General features: G+C 41.6%; 1 protein-coding gene across 1 annotated transcript in view; it reads right to left on the reverse strand.

Moving 5' to 3' along the window:
- The window catches only part of LOC140482363 (low-density lipoprotein receptor-related protein 1-like), a 1,932,271-nt gene that overhangs the window by 1,128,827 nt on the left and 782,135 nt on the right, over positions 1 to 21,309 (reverse strand). Inside the window, exon 7 of the mRNA XM_072579726.1 lies at positions 12,110 to 12,272. Coding sequence (XP_072435827.1) covers positions 12,110 to 12,272 — 163 coding nt within the window. The remainder of the gene's footprint in view (positions 1 to 12,109; positions 12,273 to 21,309) is intronic.

Below are 21,309 nucleotides of genomic sequence, written 5' to 3' on the forward strand. Positions count from 1 at the left end.
TGGTGAGGCAGGGATAGGTGGAGGCAGGTAGAGGCTACTACCTGGTTGGTCGATGGGAGGGATGAATCCAGTAGTTGGCTGAGAGGAATGGAAGGGAGGGACTGGGAAGGGAATTGGGGAATAGGATTGGAGGTTATTTGAAATTGGAGAACTCAATGCTGAGTCCTCCAAGGTGTAGGCTGCCCAAGCAGAAGATGAGGTGTTGCTCCTCCACTTTGCTGTTTGATTCGTTGTGGCAATGGAGGAGGCTGAGGACGGTCATGTTGGGCTCCCTTCCATTCCTCTCAGCCATCGACCAGATTCATTCCTCACATTGACCCAACCAGGTCATTCCTTCTACCTGTCTCCACCTATCCCCACCTCACCACCCTGCCACCCCCCCCCCCCCCCAACCCATCACCTTTATCGGCCCTTACACCCACCCCCAGTCCTGAAGAAGGGTTACACCCAAAATGTTGACTTCTCCACCTCCTGATGCTGCCTGGCTTGCTGTGTTCTTCAAGTCTTCTGATTGTCTATTTTGGATTCCAGCATCTGCAGTTTTTTTTTGTCTCTAACCACTTATAAGTTCAAGCCTGAATGTGTCCAGGTCTTCTTGCATTTGGACATGCACTGCTTCAGTGCCTGAGGTAAACGGTGTGAACATTGTGAAATTATTAGTGAATTAACACACTTTGGACCTTATGATGGAAGGAAGTATACTGTTGAAACAGATGGTTCAGCTTCAGATATTACTCAAGAGAAATCTGCAATGATGCCTTGGGATGAAGATTTATGATCTCCAACAACAAAAATAAAATTTCTTTGTGCAATGTATGACTCCAAACAGAAGACAGCATTGACCCTGATTCACTAAAACCAGTTTTGCTCGGGCCACTGATGCCATTTTTGGTTAATTGGTGCCTTGATATCAAGGGTAATCACTTTCAAACTCACATCTGAAGTTCATTGTGTTTGTCCATGTTTGGACCAAAGTTGTAATGTGGTCAGGAGCTGATTAGCCATGGCAGAATTTCAACTGGACATTATTTTGGACTGGACGTTCTTTCAGATAAAGTGCCAGTTGACAACCCCTTTCAGCACTTCTCTATTAATAAAAATTCAACTGATGGGGCTGTAACTGACTGGGCAGGATGAATTTATCCCAATTTTTGTATACAGGACAGACTTGGGAAATTTTTCGCATTGCTGTATAGATTCCGGTGTTATAGCTTTACTGGAAGAGCTTAGCTAGGACACAGCTAATTTGATGTGAATATTGTCAAAGCTCATCACCTTTGAATACACAAAGACTTCAGCCATTTCTTGATAATATGTGGAGTGAATTGAATTGACTGAAGAATGATATCTGTGATTTTGAACTCAGTAGGAGGCCAAGATGGCTCATCCATTTGGCAGTTCTAGCTGAAGATGACTGTGAATGCCTCAGCTGTTTCTTAAGTACTGATGTATTGGGCTCCCTCATGACCAAGTCTGAGGATCTCTGGGAACCTGCTTTCTCCTGTTATTGGTTCACTCATCCACAACCGTTCATGACTCAATGTGGTCAAGACTGCAGAACTTAGATCTGATTTGTTTACTATGGGATTAATTTGCCCAATCTATCACATGCTGTTTTTGCCATTTGGCATACTAGTAGCCCTGTGTTGCAGCTGCACCACTTTTAGGTATGCCTGGTGCTCATCTTGGAAGCCCCTCTTGTTACATTCATAGAAATTGCATTTTTTCGAGAATAGTTAGCTAAGAATAGATCCTAGTTTTTATTACAATTATTTTATTTCATATTTGCTGACTTAAGTTTTAATTTAATTAGGTGAAAATCAAAAGAAAGTTATCATCAATCCAGTTTTCCTGAATGTTAAAACTTGTTGGAAGCAATAGAACAACACTTGCCATAATATTTGCATTGGCATACAGCCAAACCATTTGTAGTGTAAGTTAAAGTAAAACTCAGTGCTACACCAAAGGAGCAAACTAACTGCCAGTTGTTCAACTGCCGTTATGTACCCTTTACCTTCACCACCCCATTTTCCTTTCCATTGATTTAAAAATTCTCTGCATTTCTTCATTTCCAAAGGTTGTTAGTCATTTGAATACTGATACTTTTGATCCACCTCAGGTGGCAATAAAAAGTTTATATCAAGATAATTTTGAATACTTAATTACACTATTGTACACAGTATTCCACATCATGTTAGTTTTGCCCAACGCTAAATTTGCATAGTTGGTCAGTGAATCTTTCTTCTCACATCTATTCGCTGATTATTGCATAAGCAAGATGCAGAATGTTGTTCATTGTAAAATCAATTTCATATATCTTACAAGAAAAGGAAATTAATGGAAAGGAGGAAAAGAAAATTCACTTCAGGATCAGGTTTTGTGGTAATACTGATAGCAACTTCTGGCGCCAATATGCGTGCGATGAAGCCAGGAAATCAAGAAGTTGCTACGAGCAATTCTACACTTCTATGGAGAATGCAGTGTTGGGGTGTCATTCAGGATGCAGTCAATGTGAAATCATTGACTGATGAGAATTTCTACTCATAAATTTTTAACTTCAACATTTCACAAAACCATTTTGTTAGACATGCTGGTCCATCCGTGTGATCAAACAGAGGTATTGTTTGGTCAGGTTGCTTGAACGCAGTTTATTCATAAAATTACCACTATCTCTATATGCCTGCTTTGCATATGTTGCACAATTGTACCAAGAGCAGTGTTTTAAGCTGATAGTTCCAATCATCCTTTGATTTGTCATAATGGTTGTAATACAACTTGTATAATGGCCTACTACAGTAGAATGAGTGCGATCTTTTATGGACCAGACCAAATCCCCTAAAACCATATCAAAGAGATAGCCTAGACCCCAACATTTATCCTTTTTCAATGTATGTGTAAGGCATTGCGTTTCAGCTGTGATTTGATGGTCAAGCTACTAAGCTTTAAGAAAAACACACTTTATTCTTAATGCCACAGTTAAATTTAAAAAAAAAGAAAGCATTTGCATAACTTTAACTCTATTGAAATAATTAACAAAATAATGTGTTATTTAACAATCATACATCAATTGTTTCAACATATCAGCATCCCATAAACACACACTTGGTAAAGGCAAATTGAGCAAAGCAGATTTCTTTCACTTACTATCTCCTTCAGTCCAGAAGAAGGAACACCAAACGACTGAATCTAGCAGCAGAGAGAGAGCTCTACTTTCATAGCAGCAGTAGAGAGCTATATCTAGCAGCTTCAAATCCAAACTTCAACTTCAACAACTGAAAGCAAAAGTCAAACCCTGGGTCTATGAGTGCCTAACTCCACCGACCTATGTATATGTCTAATATTTTCAGAAATTCAAAGCTTTTATTCTGTTTTCCATGAAGCAGATTCCTCAGCAGCAGGTTTACAACATCTTCCTTCAAGAGAAACAAGATGGAACAAATTTCTCTTAAAGGCACATTTTATCACAATTCTAACTGTTGCTCAGAGACTGGGCATTGACACACATCATGTGTTGTCAATAGTCTCACATTAAATGCTTTCTAAAAGAGTGGAATAATTTTTCCATCAGGTCCAATGACAGAGAGCTGGCATGAGGCACCAAGAAAACAATCAATCTGAAGCCCTGCAACAAGGGTGGAGCTTGCAATCCCAGAAAGGCACACTGCTTACTTTGCTGCTTCTTTCTTGGCATGTGATGACAAAATAACCTTTTGCTTATTCACTTGCTTAGTGGAACTTGTGGGTCATGGCATCACTGGATGGCCGGCCAGTATTGTTTGCCTGTCCCTAGCTGGCTTTCAATTGAGCGGCTTGCTGGGCCATTTCAGAGGTTAGTTGAGACCCATTGCTGTGGGTCTGGAGTCACATGTAGCCCAGACCAGGCAAAGATAGCAGATTTCCTTCCCTGAAGCACATTAATTAGTCAGAGGAGCTTTTCCAACATCAATAGATTCTTTATTCAAAATTTGTTTTTAACTTATATTCAAATTTCACTATTTGCTGTGACAGGATTCAAACCCAGTTCCTCAGAACATTAGCTTAGTTTCTGTATTAATGAATGAATTTATAAAAGCCCTGATGAAGAGCTTTTGCCCGAAACATCGATTCTCCTGCTCCTTGGATATTGCCTGAATTGCTGTGCTTTTCCAGCACCACACTCTCAACTTTTTGTTGTCAGAAAGTTAGCCCTTTTTTTCCTAAAAGCTGTTCCTTGACTCAAGGATACACTGTCCTTGATTTTTTTCAGAGAGGTAATAAACTGGGCCGGACTCCGATCAGTCTGGTTTGGGACAGACATGAAAAGGATTTTGAGAAGTCTTTTGTTTATATGTAAACAGATGAGACTTCAGGCCAAAGTGGTCATGTTTTCGACGTGGACCTGTATAATGAAAGGGGAGTGATCAGCTCTCTAGCTGAGCTGAGCTGAGCTGAGCAGTTTTAGTTCACTCTTGAACTGGTAAGTTCAAAAGGGAGCTATGTAGAAACTCTCTCTCTCTTTTCTGCCCTTCAACTTCAACCTGTAAGCATGTATTCCATTTAGACTGGGTTTTAAAGGGAGTTTGCTTAGTGGAACTGTTGTGTATATTCAGAACAGCATAATTAAGTCTAGCTGGATAGGCTAAGTTCTGTAGGGGTTCTTTATTCTGTTCTTTGTGTTTCATTGTGTAACTTTGTAAATAAATTGTTGTCTGTTTTAAAATCTAGTAGTCAACCTAGCTATCTTACTCCGGTTAATTTTCACTGTACACTTAGCAAAACAAATTGCAAAGTTATGGTCTGGGGCTGCATGCTTAAGAATGTTTTGAGTGGTCTGACCTAGTCCATAACACTGTATTAATAGTCTAGCAATAATACCTCAAGCCATTGCCTCCCATCAGTGTGCTCCCTTTTGTAGGACTCCCCTGCAAAGATGGGCATCTCCAGCAGTAGCCTGAATGGAACTGAATGTATGAAAAACTCCTAGCCACAGTCAGTTCGACAGCGAGGGGGTTACTGTCCTAGCTGGCTTCTGAGTTGCAGCATGAGCTGGCAGATTTCAGCGATGACCTTTTCTGTGAAGGATTGGTCATGGTTGAATTTCAGATCGGAGAACAGCTTCCTAATACCTTCTGTCGATTCAGCCACCTGCAAAGATGCTTCGATCCCTCCTTTCTCTTGCTTTAGCATTTCCTGCTTTGTGTAACCTCATTTCACTCTTCAAGTTATGCTCAATAACTGTGAACCCCCTAGATTTCAAAGCAACTTGTTTGTGCAAGACCACTCATGAAAGAAAAAGAATTTCAGCAACTTACCATAGAAACTGAGGGAAATTTTAATCAATTTTCGAATACAACTCGCAGAAATGCAACAATATCCAATTAAAATAAACTTGCCACTAACCCATAGAAAGCTGACGATCACTTCACATAATAAAGTGACATTTCCTTCAAACTTTTTTATACTTCTGGTCAGAATTTGCATGGTTAAGAAAGGGTATAAACTGGAGGATGGAGGGCTATTATTAGGAGATTGAGCTCAGGTGACTTCACAATTCATCTACTCTGTGCGCCTGCAACTGACAGTCAGGGATGGCTAGCTGTTCATGAGCTAGAGGCAGGCCTTCGGCCTCTATGGTGAGTAAGTCCCAACTCAGAGAGTTGGTACTAGCTCTCGAGTTCTCAGAAGTATCATCCCTGAGGGAAAAGAGGGAAGGGGGCCTGAAAGAAAGCAAATATGGGAGGCGTAGTGGTGACTGGGAGAGGAGCCTAACAGGAAAGTCAGTGGAACCGCAATGGCAGGAGTCTCTGTGAGTAATTCAGGAGACACAGCAGAGATTCATTCTGAGGAAAAAGAAGCATGGTACAGGAAGAATGAAGCAACCATGGCTGACTAGGGAAGTCAGGGATAGATAAAAGCAAAAGAGAAAGCATATCATGTGGCGAAGAGCAGTGGGAAATCAGCGGATTGGGAAGCTTACAAAGACCCACAGAGAGCAACAGAAAAATAAATAAGGAGGGAGAATATTAAATATGAGGATAAGCTAGCCAGTAATTTCAAGGAAAACTGGAAGAGTTTCTTTAAATATATAAAGGGCAAAAGAGAGACAAAAGTAGATATTGGGCCACCGGAGAGTGATGCTGGAGAGATAGTAGTGGTGAACAAAGAAATGTCTCGGGTACTGAATAATTACTTTACTTCAGTTTCCATGGTGGAAGGCATGAATAATATCCCAAAAATTCAAGAGAGTTTGGGGACAATGAGAAAATGCAAAAAAACTGAATGGCCTGAAGGAACGTGAAACACCAGGATGAGATGGGACTAATCCCAGAGTTCTAAGGGAGATAGCTGAAGAGATAGTGGAGGCATACGTGGTAATCTTTCAAGGATCACTACAATCAGGGAAGGTCCCAGAGGACTAGAAAATCACTAATGTGACACACCTATTTTAAAAGGGAGTAAGGCAAAAAAACAGAAAATTACAGACCAATTAGCCTAACCTCAGTTGTGGGTAAGATCTGGAAATCCATTGTGAAGGATGAGATTTCTGAATGGTAAAATGAAGAGTATGGTAAAATAAGACAAAGTCAGTATGGTTTCATCATGGGAGGTCATGCCTGACAAATCTGTGAGAATTCTTTGAAGAAGTGACAAGCAGGTTACACCAAAGAGAGCCAATAGATGTTATCTACATGACTTCAACAAGGTGCCATACAGGAAGCTACTGATTAAGGTAAGCGTCCATGGTGTTAGAGGCAAGGTACTAGCATGGATAAAAGTTTGGCTGTCTGTCAGGAAACACAGAGTGAGGATAAAAGGGTCTTTCTCAGGATGGTAGTCAGTGACAAGGCTCAGTATTGGGACCACAATTTTTAACTTTATACATTAATGATCTAGATGAAGGAATTGAGGACATTCTGGCAAAGTTTGCAGATGATACAAAGACAGGTAGAAGTGGACAGGAAGCTGCAGAAGGATTTGGACAGGTTAGGAGAGTGGGCAAAGGACTCGCAGATAGAGTACAATGTGGGAAAGTGTGAGGTCATGCACTTTATTAGGAAGAATAGAGGCATGGACTATTTTCTCAATGGGGAAAAGATTCAGAAGTCTGAAGTGTAAAGAGATTTGAGAGTTCTAGTCCAGGATTCTCTCAAGGTAAGCTTGCAGGTTGAATCATTAGTTAGGAAGGGAAATGCAATGATGACATTTACTTTGAGAGGACTTTCAGTAAGAGCAGAGAATATGGTAAAAGATGGGGTGCTGTGGCATTGTTAGTCAAGGACAGTATTACTGTTGCAGAAAGGACGTTTGAGGAATCGTCTACTGAAACAGTTCCAAAGATATAGAGGTAAGGATAGCAAAGTTGATTCTCAACAGGAGCGAGAGTGACAGGGTAGTTGTTATGGGAGACTTGAACTATAGTGTTTCCAATCAATATTTGGAAAGTTAAAGTCTCCCATAACAACTACCCTGTCACTCTCACTCCTGTTGAGAATCAACTTTGCTATCCTTACCTCTATATCTCTGGAACTGTTTCAGTAGACGATTCCTCAAACGTCCTTTCTGCAACAGTAATACTGTCCTTGACTAACAATGCCACAGCACCCCATCTTTTACCATTATATTTGGTACTTTGGTAGTATAGGCTGAGATTAGAAACAGGAAAGGAGAGGTTACCCTGTTGGGTGTTTTCTATCGGCCTCCAAACAGTTCCAAAGATATAGAGGTAAGGATAGCAAAGTTGATTCTCAACAGGAGCGAGAGTGACAGGGTAGTTGTTATGGGAGACTTGAACTATAGTGTTTCCAATCAATATTTGGAAAGTTAAAGTCTCCCATAACAACTACCCTGTCACTCTCACTCCTGTTGAGAATCAACTTTGCTATCCTTACCTCTATATCTCTGGAACTGTTTGGAGGCCGATAGAAAACACCCAACAGGGTAACCTCTCCTTTCCTGTTTCTAATCTCAGCCTATACTACCAAAGTACCAAATATAATGTTGCCTCATCTCTTGTTGGCCTATCTACATACTGTGTCAGGTAACCCTCCGACACACATTGGACAAAAATTAACCATCTAAAGTACTTGAACTATAGTATTCCCAGTCAATATTTGGAAAGTTAAAGTACTTTAGATGGTCAATTTTTGTCCAATGTGTGTAGGAGGATTGCCTGACACAGTATGTGGACAGGTCAACTAGGGGCAAGGCCACATTAGATTTGGTACTGAGTAATGAACCCAGCCAGATGTTAGAGTTGGAGGTAGATGAGCACTTTGGTGTTAGCAACCACTATTCCATTATGTTTACTTTAGCGATGGAAAGAGATAAGCATATACTACAGGGCAAGAGTTAGAACTGGGAGAAAGGCAATTATGATGCAATTAGGCAAGATTTAGGATGGATAGGATGAGGAAGGAAACTGTAGGGGATGGGCTGAAATGTGGAGCTTATTCAAGGACCAGCTACTACGGGTCCTTGATAAGTATGTACCGTCAGGCAGGGAGGAAGTTGTCAAGTGTGGGAGCTGTGGTTTACTAAGGAAGTTAAATCTCTTGTCAAGAGGAAGAAGGCGGCTTATGTTAGGATGAGATATGAAGCGTCAGGTAGAGCACTTCAAAGTTACAAGTTAGCCAGGAAAGACCAAACGAGACAGCTAAGAAGAGCCAGAAGGGGACATGAGAGGTTGTTGGCAGATATGATCAAGGTAAATGCTAAGGCTTTTTATAGGTATATCAGGAATAAAAGAATGACTAGAGTAAGATTAAGGCCAATCAAGGATAGCAGTGAGAAGTTATGTGTTGAGTCAGAGGAAATAGGGAAAGTGCTAAATAAATATTTTTCATCAATACTCACACTAGAAAAAGATAATGTTGTCAAAGAGAATACTGAGATACAGGCTACTAGATTAGATAGGATTGAGGTTCACTGTGGGGGGGGGGGGGGGGGGGGGGAGTGTTAGCAATTCTAGAAAGTTTGAAAATAGGTAATTCCCCTGGGTGGGATGTGATTTATCCTATGATTCTCTGGGAAACCAGGGAGGAGATTGCTGAGCCTTTGGCTTTGATCTTTATGCCGTCACTGTCTACAGGACTAGTGCCAGACAAGGATAGCAAATATTGTTCCCTTGTTCAAGAAGGGGAGTAGAGACAACCCTGGTAATTATAGATCAGTGTTATGTGGTATTACTTCAGTTGTTGGTGAAGTTTTGGAAAAGGTTATCAGAGACAGGATTTGTAATCATCTGGAAAGAAATAAGTTGATAAGGGATAGTCAACATAATTTTATGAAGGGTAGGACGTGGCTCACAAACTTTGAGTTCTTTGAGAAGGTGACCAAACAGGTGGGTGTGGGTAAGCGGTTGATGTGGTGTGAGCTGAAAATGTGTTGCTGGAAAAGCGCAGCAGGTCAGGTAGCATCCAAGGAGTAGGAGAATCGACGTTTCGGGCATGAGCCCTTCTTCCTGAAGCCAGGGCTCATGCCCGAAACATTGATTCTCCTGCTCCTTGGATGCTGCCTGACCTGCTGCGCTTTTCCAGCAACACATTTTCAGCTCTGATCTCCAGCATCTGCAGTCCTCACTTTCTCCTGGTTGATGTGGTGTATATGGATTTCAGTAAGGCATTTGATAAGGTTCCCCACAGTGGGTTTTGCACAAAATAAGGCAGCATGGAATTGAGGGTGATTTAGCGGTATGGATCAGAAGTTAACTTGCTGAAAGAAGACAGAGAGTGGTGGCTGATGGGAAATGTTCATCCTGGAGTTCAGTTCCGAGTGGTGTACTACAAGGATCTGTTTTGGAGCCACTGCTGTTTGTCATTTTTAGAACTGATCTTGATTCGGGTGTAGAAGGATGGGTTGGGTAAATTTGCCGATGACACTAAGGTCGGTAGAGTTGTGGTTAGTGATGAAAGTTGTTGCAGGTGACAGAGGGACAGAGATAAGCTGCAGAGCTGGGCTGAGAGGTGACAAATGGAGTTTAATGCAGAAAAGTGTGAGGCGATTCACTTTGGAAAGAGTAACCAGAATGCAGAGTACTGGACTAATGGTAAGATTCTCGATAGTGTAGAAGAGCAGAGAGATCTTGGTGTCCTTGTACATAAATCCCTGAAAGTTGCTACCCAGCTTGATCGGGTTATTTAGAAGGCATACAGTGTGTTAGCTTTTATTAGTAGAGTGATTGAGTTTCAGAACCATGAGGTCATGCTGCAGCTGTACAAAACTCTGGTGCAGCTGCACTTGGAGTATTGCATACAGTTTTGGTCACCGCATTATAGGAAGGATGTGGAGACTTTGGAAAGGGTTCAGAGGAGATTTACTAGGATGGTGCATGGTATGGAAGGAAGATCTTACAAGGAAAGGCTAAGGGATTTGAGGCTGTTTTCATTAGGGAGAAGAAGGTTGAGAGGTAACTTAAGACACATAAGATATACAGAGGGTTAGATAGGCTGGACAGTGAGAGTCTTTTTCCTTCGATGTTGATGGCTCCCATGAGGGCACATAGCTTTAAATTGAGGGGTGATATATATATAGAACAGATGTCAGAGGTAGTTTCTTTACTCAGAGAGTAGTAGGGGCGAGGAACGCACTGCCTGCAATAGTAGTAGATTTGCCAACTTTAAGGGCATTTAAATGGTCATTGGATAGAAATATAGACAAAAATGGAATAACATAGGTTAGATAGGCTTTGAATTGGTTTCACAAGTCGGTGTAAGATCGAGGGCGGAAGGGCCTGCACTGCACTGTAATGTTCTATGTTCTATGTAGGTCTTGAATATAAAAACAGGAACACACTTCTGAGGCTCTATAAGGGTCTGGTCAAGTCATATTTGGAGCATTGTGAGCAGTTTTGGGCACCATATCGAAGGAAGGTTGTACTGTCCATGCAGTTGTTCAGAGGACGTTCACGAGAATGGTCCCAGGAAAGGAAAGCTTAACATATGAGGAACGTTTGAGGACTCTTGGACGAGATGGAATTTAGAAGGAAGGGGTGAGATCTAATTCAAACTTAGAGAACATTGAATGGCCTGGACACAGTGAATGTTGGGAAGACTCTTCCATTCGTAGGAGAGACTAGGACCCAAGGGTACAGCCTGACAGGAAAGGGAAGACCTTTTAGAATGCAGATAAGGAGAAACTTCTTCAGCCAGAGACTGGTGAATCTATGGAATTCACTACCACAGAAGCCTGTGGGGGCAAGGTCATTGAGTGTATTTAAGACTGAGATAGATAGGTTCTTGATAGACAAGGGGATCTCCTCCTATGTTGAATGATTTTATTGTCTTATGATGACAGAGAGAATGAAAGTAAATAAGACGATGGAAAAACCGAGTGAGGGGTCCTCCAGTACAAAGAAGGGCCCATAAAAGTGCACACTCCCACCACCCATTACCCCTTCACCAGCTATCTTGTTGCTTAGTAAAAGCTACTTGGCTGAACAAGCAGTGGTATACAGCTGCTATGGATATCATGCTAGCAATGGTGGAAACTGGCCCTTATGTGAACATTAATACAGCACATTGTGTCTCTCAATTGGCCTATGATGGGCAAGTTGGCTGAAAACTCCAATGTTGGCTGTTATATTGTGGAGTGGGCAGGAGTGGGGGTGGGCAATTAGCATCAGGAATAGCATTTGCTGACCAATTTTACAGCCCCATCCCTTCATAATCTGCCTGTTAAATCCAGTCTTTGACTTATATATGTTTATCCCTTCACCATGATGGCCACTGGCACTGTCTGTCTCAGAAACAGACCAGTGAATCAGACTCCATTTTGGAGCCTTTTAAAGGACCATTTGGTGCTCCAAAATAAGATTCTTGCCCAACTCCATTCTCCTCAGCCCCTCGCCATGAGCTTCCATAAAGAACCATCAATTCCATTAATTAGCTGCATAAGAGATCATTAAACAGAGTTCACAATTAAAATTAACCTTTAAGATACTGACTTTACTGTATACGAAAATCTTCTTAGCGATTTGTAACTGTATGATCAATAGCAGACTCATGCATCAGTACATTGATTCATTCTAAAGGTTTATGCACCAGCTGACAATTTCAACATAATATGCATATAACATTTCGTAGAAATTAAACACCTGCAGGAAACTCTTTAGAATATAAGCAAATAAACTCACCCCATGGCTGGATCAAGGGCAATTCCTTTGGGATTGTGTAGCTCCAGATCTAGCAGTGTAATACAAGTATCACCATTTTGATTGCATACAAATATTCGGTCACTGACATCATCCACAAAGTAATAGTTTCCAGTAAGCCAGTCTAAAGCCATTTGTTCCACATCTGCCAAAGCAAAAATAACACATTAGATCAAAAACACAGGACAATTTATTGGTTGGCTGACTGCTGTGCAAGGGAAAAAAAAATACCCTTTCATGCCTGCAAATTTATTTCAGTATCTTGGTCAAATCTTCAGTTAATTTGTGTTCAAGAATTTCTTATATAACGATGTAATCCTCTTCACCAGAAATACCACCACTTTGATCTTTGATCATTTCTCAATGCTTGGTATTCATGTGCAAAAAAGAGTAGGTTCAAGTAGTATTAAAATTCTTAAAGAATCTAATATGCTTTTCTACAGAGTAACAATGTTCTCTAAGTTCTTTTTTGGTTAACTCAGAATGTTCAGCAGCTCCGTTTTACAAAGATGGAAGGACTTTCTTGCACTTGCCAATGCATTAACCTTCAATTTTCTTCAAATAATGCAAGACTCACTAAAGTAAGTGACATCACAATGTCGCTTTATTATATTTGGCCTTTCTTTCTTCTGCCTGATCTTTCCCACCAAGCAGCTTGTGAGATTTATTTTCCATTTTTGCTCCATGAAATGTTTTCAGTTAGCAAAATGGCAAGTCTATCAACATTCTTGCAATTGACAAGAGACTTAAATGAAATGAATTAAATGAATTGATCTGACCATCAACTGAGGATTTCAATTTACCATACAAGTGCTGCTTTCCTAAGACACAGAATTGTTTTTGTCTTTTTGCTTTCTCTTGTTACAAAACCAACTCTCCAAGGAGAGAAAGCACATCACATAAACTACCAAAGCCAGGCAAAACAGAATGATCTAAATATAAAATCAAAAAGTAAACTAAAAAGGGTACCTGATAAGAAAAGTGAGAACATAGTTACAACTGAATGTGTGAATGCCACTGCTGTGATGCTGCTTCTTTAATAAGGTTATGTTATCCTTAGTTTTTTTTGTCTGAGGGATAGTAAAGGCAGAGGTTCTGATGTGTCTGGAAATATCTCCTTGAAAAAGCTTTCAAGTTTGTTTTAAAACCCTTGTACAATGAAAGGAGAGTAGCCAGTTTTCCCAGTTCAGAGTTTGGTTTGGTTTGGTTTTAACAAGTTGTTTTGTTTGCAGCTGCTGGTCAGGTTTTAGCTGGGAACCCAGAGAAACTTTAGAGGACCCAAAGGAACCCCTCCATGCTGATCCTGTCTCTCTCTCTGACATCTCTCTTGTAAGAACCTGTGTTGTTATTACCTTTTCTTGCCAAGGGGGTCTTTATGAGGATTAAAGCAAGTATTTGGAACAGCATCATGAAGTTGTGATAGAGTTGATTTAAGTTTTCAGATAGATTAAGCTGTTTTAAATTCATTTTGCTTTTGTTTTTGTTCCATTCAATAGTCTGTCATATAAATTCTGCTTTGTTTGAAACTAAGTGGTTGGGCCAGCTGCATCACTCCTGGAATATCCACATTACACCTGCCTAAAACAACTGAAAAAATTAGGGTTTGGGCTGCCTTCTTGAAATGTTTTAAGGGGGTCTGTCCTGGTCCATAACAGCCACACAAAAGAAACAATGCATAATTTCTATAATATTTATAGATTTGGTGTGAGCCAACCTAAGATAGACCATGAGACTTTTAGACATAGGAACAAACATTAGGCCATTTGGCCCATTCAGTCTGCTCCACCATTCAATCATTGCTGATAAGTTTCTCAACCTCATTTTCCTGCTTCCTCCCTGTAACCTTTGATCCCCTTAACAATCAATAACTTATCTATCTCTGCCTTAAATATACTCAATGACCTGACCTCCACAGTCTTCTGTGGCAATGAGTTCCATACATTCACCACTGTCTGGCTGAAGAAATTTCTCCTTATCTCCATTCTCCTTTACTCTAAGGCTATGCCTTTTGGTCCTTGTCTCTCCGACTAATGGAAGCATCTTCCCAAAGTCCATTCCTTCCAGACCATTCAGTATTTTGTAAATTCAAATTGAATCCCCTCTCATCCTTCTAAACTCCATTGAGTATAGTCCCAGAGTTATTAAACATTCCTCATATGTTAAGCCTTTTATTCCTGGAGTCATTCTCGCGAACCTCCTCTGGATCCGCTCCATGGCCAGTACATTCTTATTGAGATATGGGGCCCAAAACTATGCACAATACTCCAAATGTGGTCTGATCAGAGCTTTATAAAGCATCAGAAGTACATCCCTGCTTTTATATTCTAGTCCTCTTGAAATATATGCTGACATTGCATTTGTCTTCCTAACTACTGACTAAACCTTAAAATTTACCTTAAAGAATCTTGGACTAAAATTCCCAAATCCCTTTACAGTTCAGATTTCTGAATTTTCTTCATATTTAGAAAATAAACTATACTCCTTTTCTTCCTACCACAGTGTATGACCTCACACTTTCCCATGTTGTATTCTATCTGTCACCTTTTTGCCTACTCTCCTAACATGGTTAGAAACAAAAAACTGCAGATGCCAAGGTAAACAAGCAGGAGGCTGGAAGAACACTGCAAGCCAGACAGCATCAAGAGGTGCAGAAGTCAACTTTTCAGATGTAACCCTTCTTCAGGACTGGAGGTAGGTGTAAGGAGAGGAGAACTACAGATAAGGAGGCTGAGGTGGGTGGTGAGGTGGGGATAGGTGAATACAGCTAGAGGGTATGACCTGGTTGGTCAATGGGAGAAATGAATCTGGTTGGTAGCAGGAAGGAAGAGTCGATCAGAGGAATGTAATAGAAAAGGAGGGGCTGGGAAGGAAATTAGGGGATAGGAAGGGAGGTTATTTGAAATTGGAGAACTCAAAGTTGTGTCCTCCAGTATCCGATGCTCCCAATGTGGTCTTCTCTACATCGGGGAGACCAATAGTAAACTCAGGGCATGTTTTGCTCAGCATCTCAGCTAGGGCCAATCCGATGTCCCAGTCACTACCCATTTTAATTCTCCTTCCCACTCCATTTCTGACATTACCATCCTTGGTCTCTTCCTTTGCCACAGTGAATCAGACAGCAAATTTGAGGAATAGCACCCCATCTTCCGCTTGTGCAGCCTACAGCCCAAAGGACTCAATATTGAGTCCTCCAATTTCAAACAACCTCCCTGTCCTGACCCTTGCAGAACACCACTTGTCACCAGCTGCCATCCTGAGAAGGACTTTTTATCCCCACTCTCTGCTTTCTGCCAGACGGCCAAAGTTCTATCCATGCTAGCACCTTGCCCCAAACACCATGGGCCCTTATTTTACTCGTATCTTCCTATGCGGCATCTTGTGAAAGGCCTTCTGGAAGTCCAGGTAGCTAACATCCATTAGCTCTCTTTAGTCTAATGTGCTTGTTACCTCCTGAAAGAATTCTAACAGGTTTATAGGCATGGCTTCCCCTTTATGAAACCATGTTGACTTTGCCCTATTTTATCACTTCCAAGTATTCAGAAATCTCATCCTTCACAATGGACTTCAAAAATTTGCCATCAACCAAGGTCAGGCTAACTGGCCTGTAATTTCCTGTCTTTTGCTTTTCAGAGGAACCTCGATTATCGGAATACCAATTATACGAAAATCGGATTATCCGAAGGAAATCTTGAGGTCCCAATTGAAACATTATATCAAAGATGGGTTTCTAACAGTGATCGCGTCTTTTGTTTCCAGTGATTAAACAGGCACCTAATGACTGACCTCCCAACCTATCTCTCTCCCCACACTTTCTCTGGAGTTCAACAGAGGGGTGTACACTAACCACCCTCCAGCCTTCCCCAGATAATCTGACCAACATTGCCCTGTACAGGGCAGAGGTGGAACCTGTCAAAAAGTTGCACTAAAAAGTTGTGTGTGTAGCTGTGGCTCTGTGTGTGTGCTATTTGGAGAATTACCCCACAAGGGCGGCAGCAGCAGCAGCAGTCTTACTGATAGTGTCCTGTCTGGCTGCCCCAGAGAGGGGGCGGAGGCAGTGCTGGACAGGGGTGGGGGGATGGGCAGGGGGGCAGTGTTGTACTGGGATGGAGGCTCAGGGCAGTGTTAGATGGGGATGGAGGCAGGAGTGGGGCAGGGTTGGACGGGGATGGGGCGGGGCAGTGCTGGACGGGGATGGGGTGTGGGGGGTGGGTGCTGTGCAGTACTGGGATGGGGGCGGGTGGGGAGCGGGGGCAGTGCTGGATGGGGATGGGGGGGCAGGGCAGTGCTGTACTGGGATGGGAGCGCGGGGAGGCGGGCAGTGCTGGACGGGGATGGGGGCAGGCGGGGGGAGGTGTTGGATCAGTTTGGGGGACAGGGGAGGTGCCAGGGTGGGGGGGTGTTGGATAGAGTTTGGGGATGGGGGCTCACGTGCTGTGTGCTGCTGCAGTCTCCTCAATGGGGAGCAGACTTTAAAAACTCCGAGCCCCAGAAGAAAGGCATTTAATTGATTAACCGAATAATTGATAATCTGAACGAAATAGTGCCTGCCCATAATCGAGGTTCTCCTGTAGTCCCTTCCTAAACAGCGGGTAATAATAACAAATTTTCTGTCGCCTTGAAACCTCGAGCCCTCAACTCCAGTGATTCTGGAAGATCACCATTATCTCTTCAGCCATCTCTTTCAGAACTCTGAGATGTAGTCCATCTGGTCCAGGTGAGTATTCCACCTTCAGATTTCCCAGTTTTTCTAGCCCCTTTTCCTTGGTTATGACCTCACCACCCACCAGCGGACTCGCTTGAATTTTTGCAGTGCTCCTCATTTCTTCCATTGTGAAGACTGACACAAAGTACTTATTCAATTCCTCAGCCGTGTATTTGTTCCCCATTATTCCATGACCAGAGTCTTTTCCAGCAGTCCAATGTCCAATTTTGTCTCTTTTTTTACCTTTACATATCCAAAGAAACTCTTGCAATCTTCTTATATATTATTGACTCACTTACCTTCATATTTAATCTTCTCCCTCCTTATTTCTTTTTCATTGTCCTCTATACGTCTTTGGAGGTTTCCCAATCCTCTGGCTTCCCACTGCCCTTTGCCACATTATATGCTTTCTCTTTTGCTTTTATGCTGTCCCCGATTTCCCTCACGAGCCATGGTTGCCTCATCCTTCCTTTAGGATGCTTCTTTTTCCTCAGGATGAATTAATGCTGTGTCTGCCAAATTACACCCAGAAACTCCTTCCATTCTGTTCCACTGTTTTTTCTACTTGGCTACTCTCCCAGTCAATTCTACTAAGCTCCTCCCTCATGCCTCTGTAGTTGGCTTTAGTCAACTGTCATACCATTACACTTGATTCCAGTTTCTTCCTCTCAAATTGCAGGGTAAATTCTATCACATTATGGTCACTGCCTCCTCAGGGTTCCTTTATCTTAAGTTCTCTTACTGTCCATGTCATTACATAACACTAAATCCAGAATTGCCATTTCCCTATTGGCCTCCACCACAAGCTGCTTTAAAAAGCCATGTTGTAGGCATTCCACAAATTCATTTTCTTGCAATCCAATACCAACCTGATTTCCCAGTCAACTTGCATATTGAAACACCTCACAATCACTGGAACTTTGCGTTTCTTACACACCTTTTCTATCTCCTTGTGTATCTTGTGCCCCAAATCTTGATTACTATTTGGAGGCCTGTACATAACTCCCATTACAGCTTTCTTTACCTTTGCAGTTCCTCAACTCTACCCACATAGATTGTACATCATCTGACCCTACTTTGTTTCTTCCTTAGATATGGTGCCCAGACCAGACCCTTAACCTACTGCTTGCTTGTTATTGGCCATTATACTTCTTGAAAGTTTACTTTTTCTTTCCACCCCACTTTCTAGCTTAAAGTCCTGTTGACCACCCTATTTACCCTTTTCACTCGTGCATTGATCCCAGCTCAGTTCAGGTGAAGACCATCCCAATGCCTTCTGTTCCAATATGGCTGCTAGTACCCCATGAAAAGGAAGCCCTCTTTCCTGCACCTCCACTCTTTTAGCCACATGTTTACTGTCTTTATTCTCATGTTCCTATGCCAATTCGCACATGGCTTGGGCAGTAATCCAGAGATTATAACTCTTGAGGACCTGTTCTTTAATTTAGCTCCTAGTTCCTGGTAATCGCTGAACAGGTCCTCTTTCCCAGACTTGCCTACGTTGTGTGACCCGATATGGACCACAATAACCTGATCCTCCACCTCCCTCCCTAATATCCTTTCTAGCCAGTGAGAAATGTCTCTCACACTGGCACCGGGCAGGCAACATACACTTCCAAAGGATATGTAACTTGTGTTTAAAAATGAAATATCTGACAATTTCCCAAGTTTAATATCCTTATGAAGCATTACAGATTATTTATACATTTTCACGAGTGATTGTAACGTGTGATTCATCCACATTTTTATTTATGATGCAAGTTTATGCCAGTTTTGTGCTGTCTGCTGTTATGCATTATTGCTGAATGTCGCAGTGTTGAATCACTGCTCATCTCAGCAAAGAGGCCAATGTTAAATACTGATTGACATCATGACCTGCATGTTCTGCCTATTTCCAATGGATGGTCATTGCAAGTCCATTTACATCCTCATCAAACTATCATCTTACACGCTCATGCTAGAAGTATGCCAGTGATACATTATATATATCCTATTTTGGAGCCAGAATACCATTTGCAGCATGAAAATACTGCATGCAAATGTGTCAAATTGTGCTGTCTTAGTTTTATAAGGGCATTTAATTCAGGAAGAGTCGAGGATGATACTTGAATGAACTCATTTTAAAAAAGCTTTCTCAGCATGAAAGAATTTTAGGTCCCTTGTCAGAGGAACAATATTTCTCAGTTCAAATGACATAGATTTGCTGTATGGGATTCGACTTATGAGCCCTTTTCAGGATAGATTCAAATATCATCAAGCTTACAACAATTTCATTGTGACAGAAAAGGTCATTTTCTTCTTGTTTACTTCAAATATGGGTTATTTGATAAAGATTTATTTTGACTTCTAAGACTCTATTTACAGTCTCAAAAAGCAATCAGAAATACAAATATCGAACCATTTTGCTATTCAGGTGATTTCAGCAAAGGGAGCGACGTGCTAAATTTCACCACAACTTTATGATTTTCAATGCTCTTCAAGACTTCCTCAACTCACTCCGTGAGTTCACAAAAATTGTTAGGAACACTGGACAGAAATAAAAGTTTGTTATTAAAAGTGATTGCTCAAGCACATTGGAGCCAAGCCTGAAATTCCTGTCCTATTTTCCACGCCTCCTGCTGACTGAACAATGAAGAAAAAATACTTGTCAACAATCTGGCCATAACTCAAAGCTGCAATTCCTGTCACACAAAAGAATCGTCCCTCTGGAGCAAATAATTAACATGGCCACTGTATGTCTGCACACTGTTTAAAATCACAGAAGAAAATACCAAACAAACAGTGATTTACCAATGTCTTTAAAAAAGCAACTTAACAAAATAATACATTTGGAAAACTGGGAACAAACTGGGTGGTGCAGGAGGGTTGGTTTTTTGACTGTGAACAGGAGTGTGCTGCAAGGATCAGTGCTAGATCCACTGTCATTTATATAAATGATTTAGATATGAATATATAGGATATGGAGGTGCCAGTATTGGATTGGGGTGGACAAAGTTAAAAATCACACAACACCAGGTTATAGTCCAACAGGTTTATTTGAAAGCACAAGCTTTCAGAGCACTGCTCCTTCATCAGGTAACGAGTAGGCAGGATCACAGGATACAGAATTTATAGTGAAAGATCAAAGTGTCATACAACTGATGCAATGTATTGTACAAACCTAGAATAGTAGTAAGTCTTTAATCACTTCAAATGGGGACGCAGGTTTCATTTGATTAACATGTAAACCTCAGAACTTCTTTCAAGTAACAGTCCCGAGACAATGTGAGGTTTTATCAGTATTAAAGAAAAGGTGACATCTCAGCTCAGACAATGAATTAAAGGTGTGCGGTTAGAGTCTGTCTGTAAATCAACCTTGAGTTAGACTGGTTCTGTCTCCAAAGTAGGAATTTATAAAATGTCACATGGACTGACTGCCTGCAGATTGTGTGCTTTTTGAATAATATAGAATGTATCTGCATATACAAATCTGCAAATGCAAACTTACCTCATAGATTTATATATGTCTGTGAGAATATGTGTGTATATGAGAGAGAGTGTGTGTGCATGTGTGTGTCCGCGTGTGGGAGAGAGGGAGAGAGTGTGTGTATGCATGTAAGACAGTGTGTGTATGCTTGATAGAATGTGTGCTTGAGCATGACGAAGTATACGCCTGTGAGAGGGTGAGGGTGTGTATGAGAGATAGAACTTGATACGAGAAAGGGTCTGCATGAGTGTGAGTGTGATCATGTGTAAGGGTGAGTGTGTATGTGTGCTTTTGTGAGACTGTATAGTGTAGTGGGATCACCTGGCATGTGACATGAACCCAAGATCTCAGTTAAGGCTGGAGGTATGGTTAATAAATTGTGCGAAGATTTGTAGCTTGGGTACTCGTTGTTGTGGTTCTGTTCACCGAGCTGGGAATTTGTGTTGCAGACGTTTCGTCCCCTATCTAGGTGACATCCTCAGTGCTTGGGAGCCTCTTCTGAAGTGCTTCTGTGATGTTTCCTCCGGCATCTATAGTGATTTGTATCTGCCACTTCCGGTTGTCTGTTCCAGCTGCAGTGGCTGGTATATTGGGTCCAGGTCGATGTGCTTATTGATTAAATCTGTGGATGAGTGCCATGCCTCTAGGAATTCCCTGGCTGTTCTCTGTTTGGCTTGCCCTATAATGGTAGTGTTGACCCAGTTGAACTCATGTTGCTTATCATCTGAGTGTGTGGCTACTAAAGATAGCTGGTCATGTCGTTTCGTGGCTAGTTGGTGTTCATGGATGCGGATCATTAGCTGTCTTCCTGTTTGTCCTATGTAGTGTTTTGTGCAGTCCTTGCATGGGATTTTGTACACTACATTGATTTTGTTCATGCTGGGTATCGGATCCTTCGTCCTGGTGAGTTGTTGTCTGAGAGTGGTTGTTGGTTGCTGTTATGAGTCCTAGTAGTCGCAGTAGTCAGTTCAGAAATGTTCTTGATGTATGGTTAATAAATTTGCAGAAGACACC

The sequence above is a fragment of the Chiloscyllium punctatum genome, chromosome 10 (genome assembly GCF_047496795.1).
Source record: "Chiloscyllium punctatum isolate Juve2018m chromosome 10, sChiPun1.3, whole genome shotgun sequence".
NCBI lineage: Eukaryota > Metazoa > Chordata > Chondrichthyes > Orectolobiformes > Hemiscylliidae > Chiloscyllium > Chiloscyllium punctatum.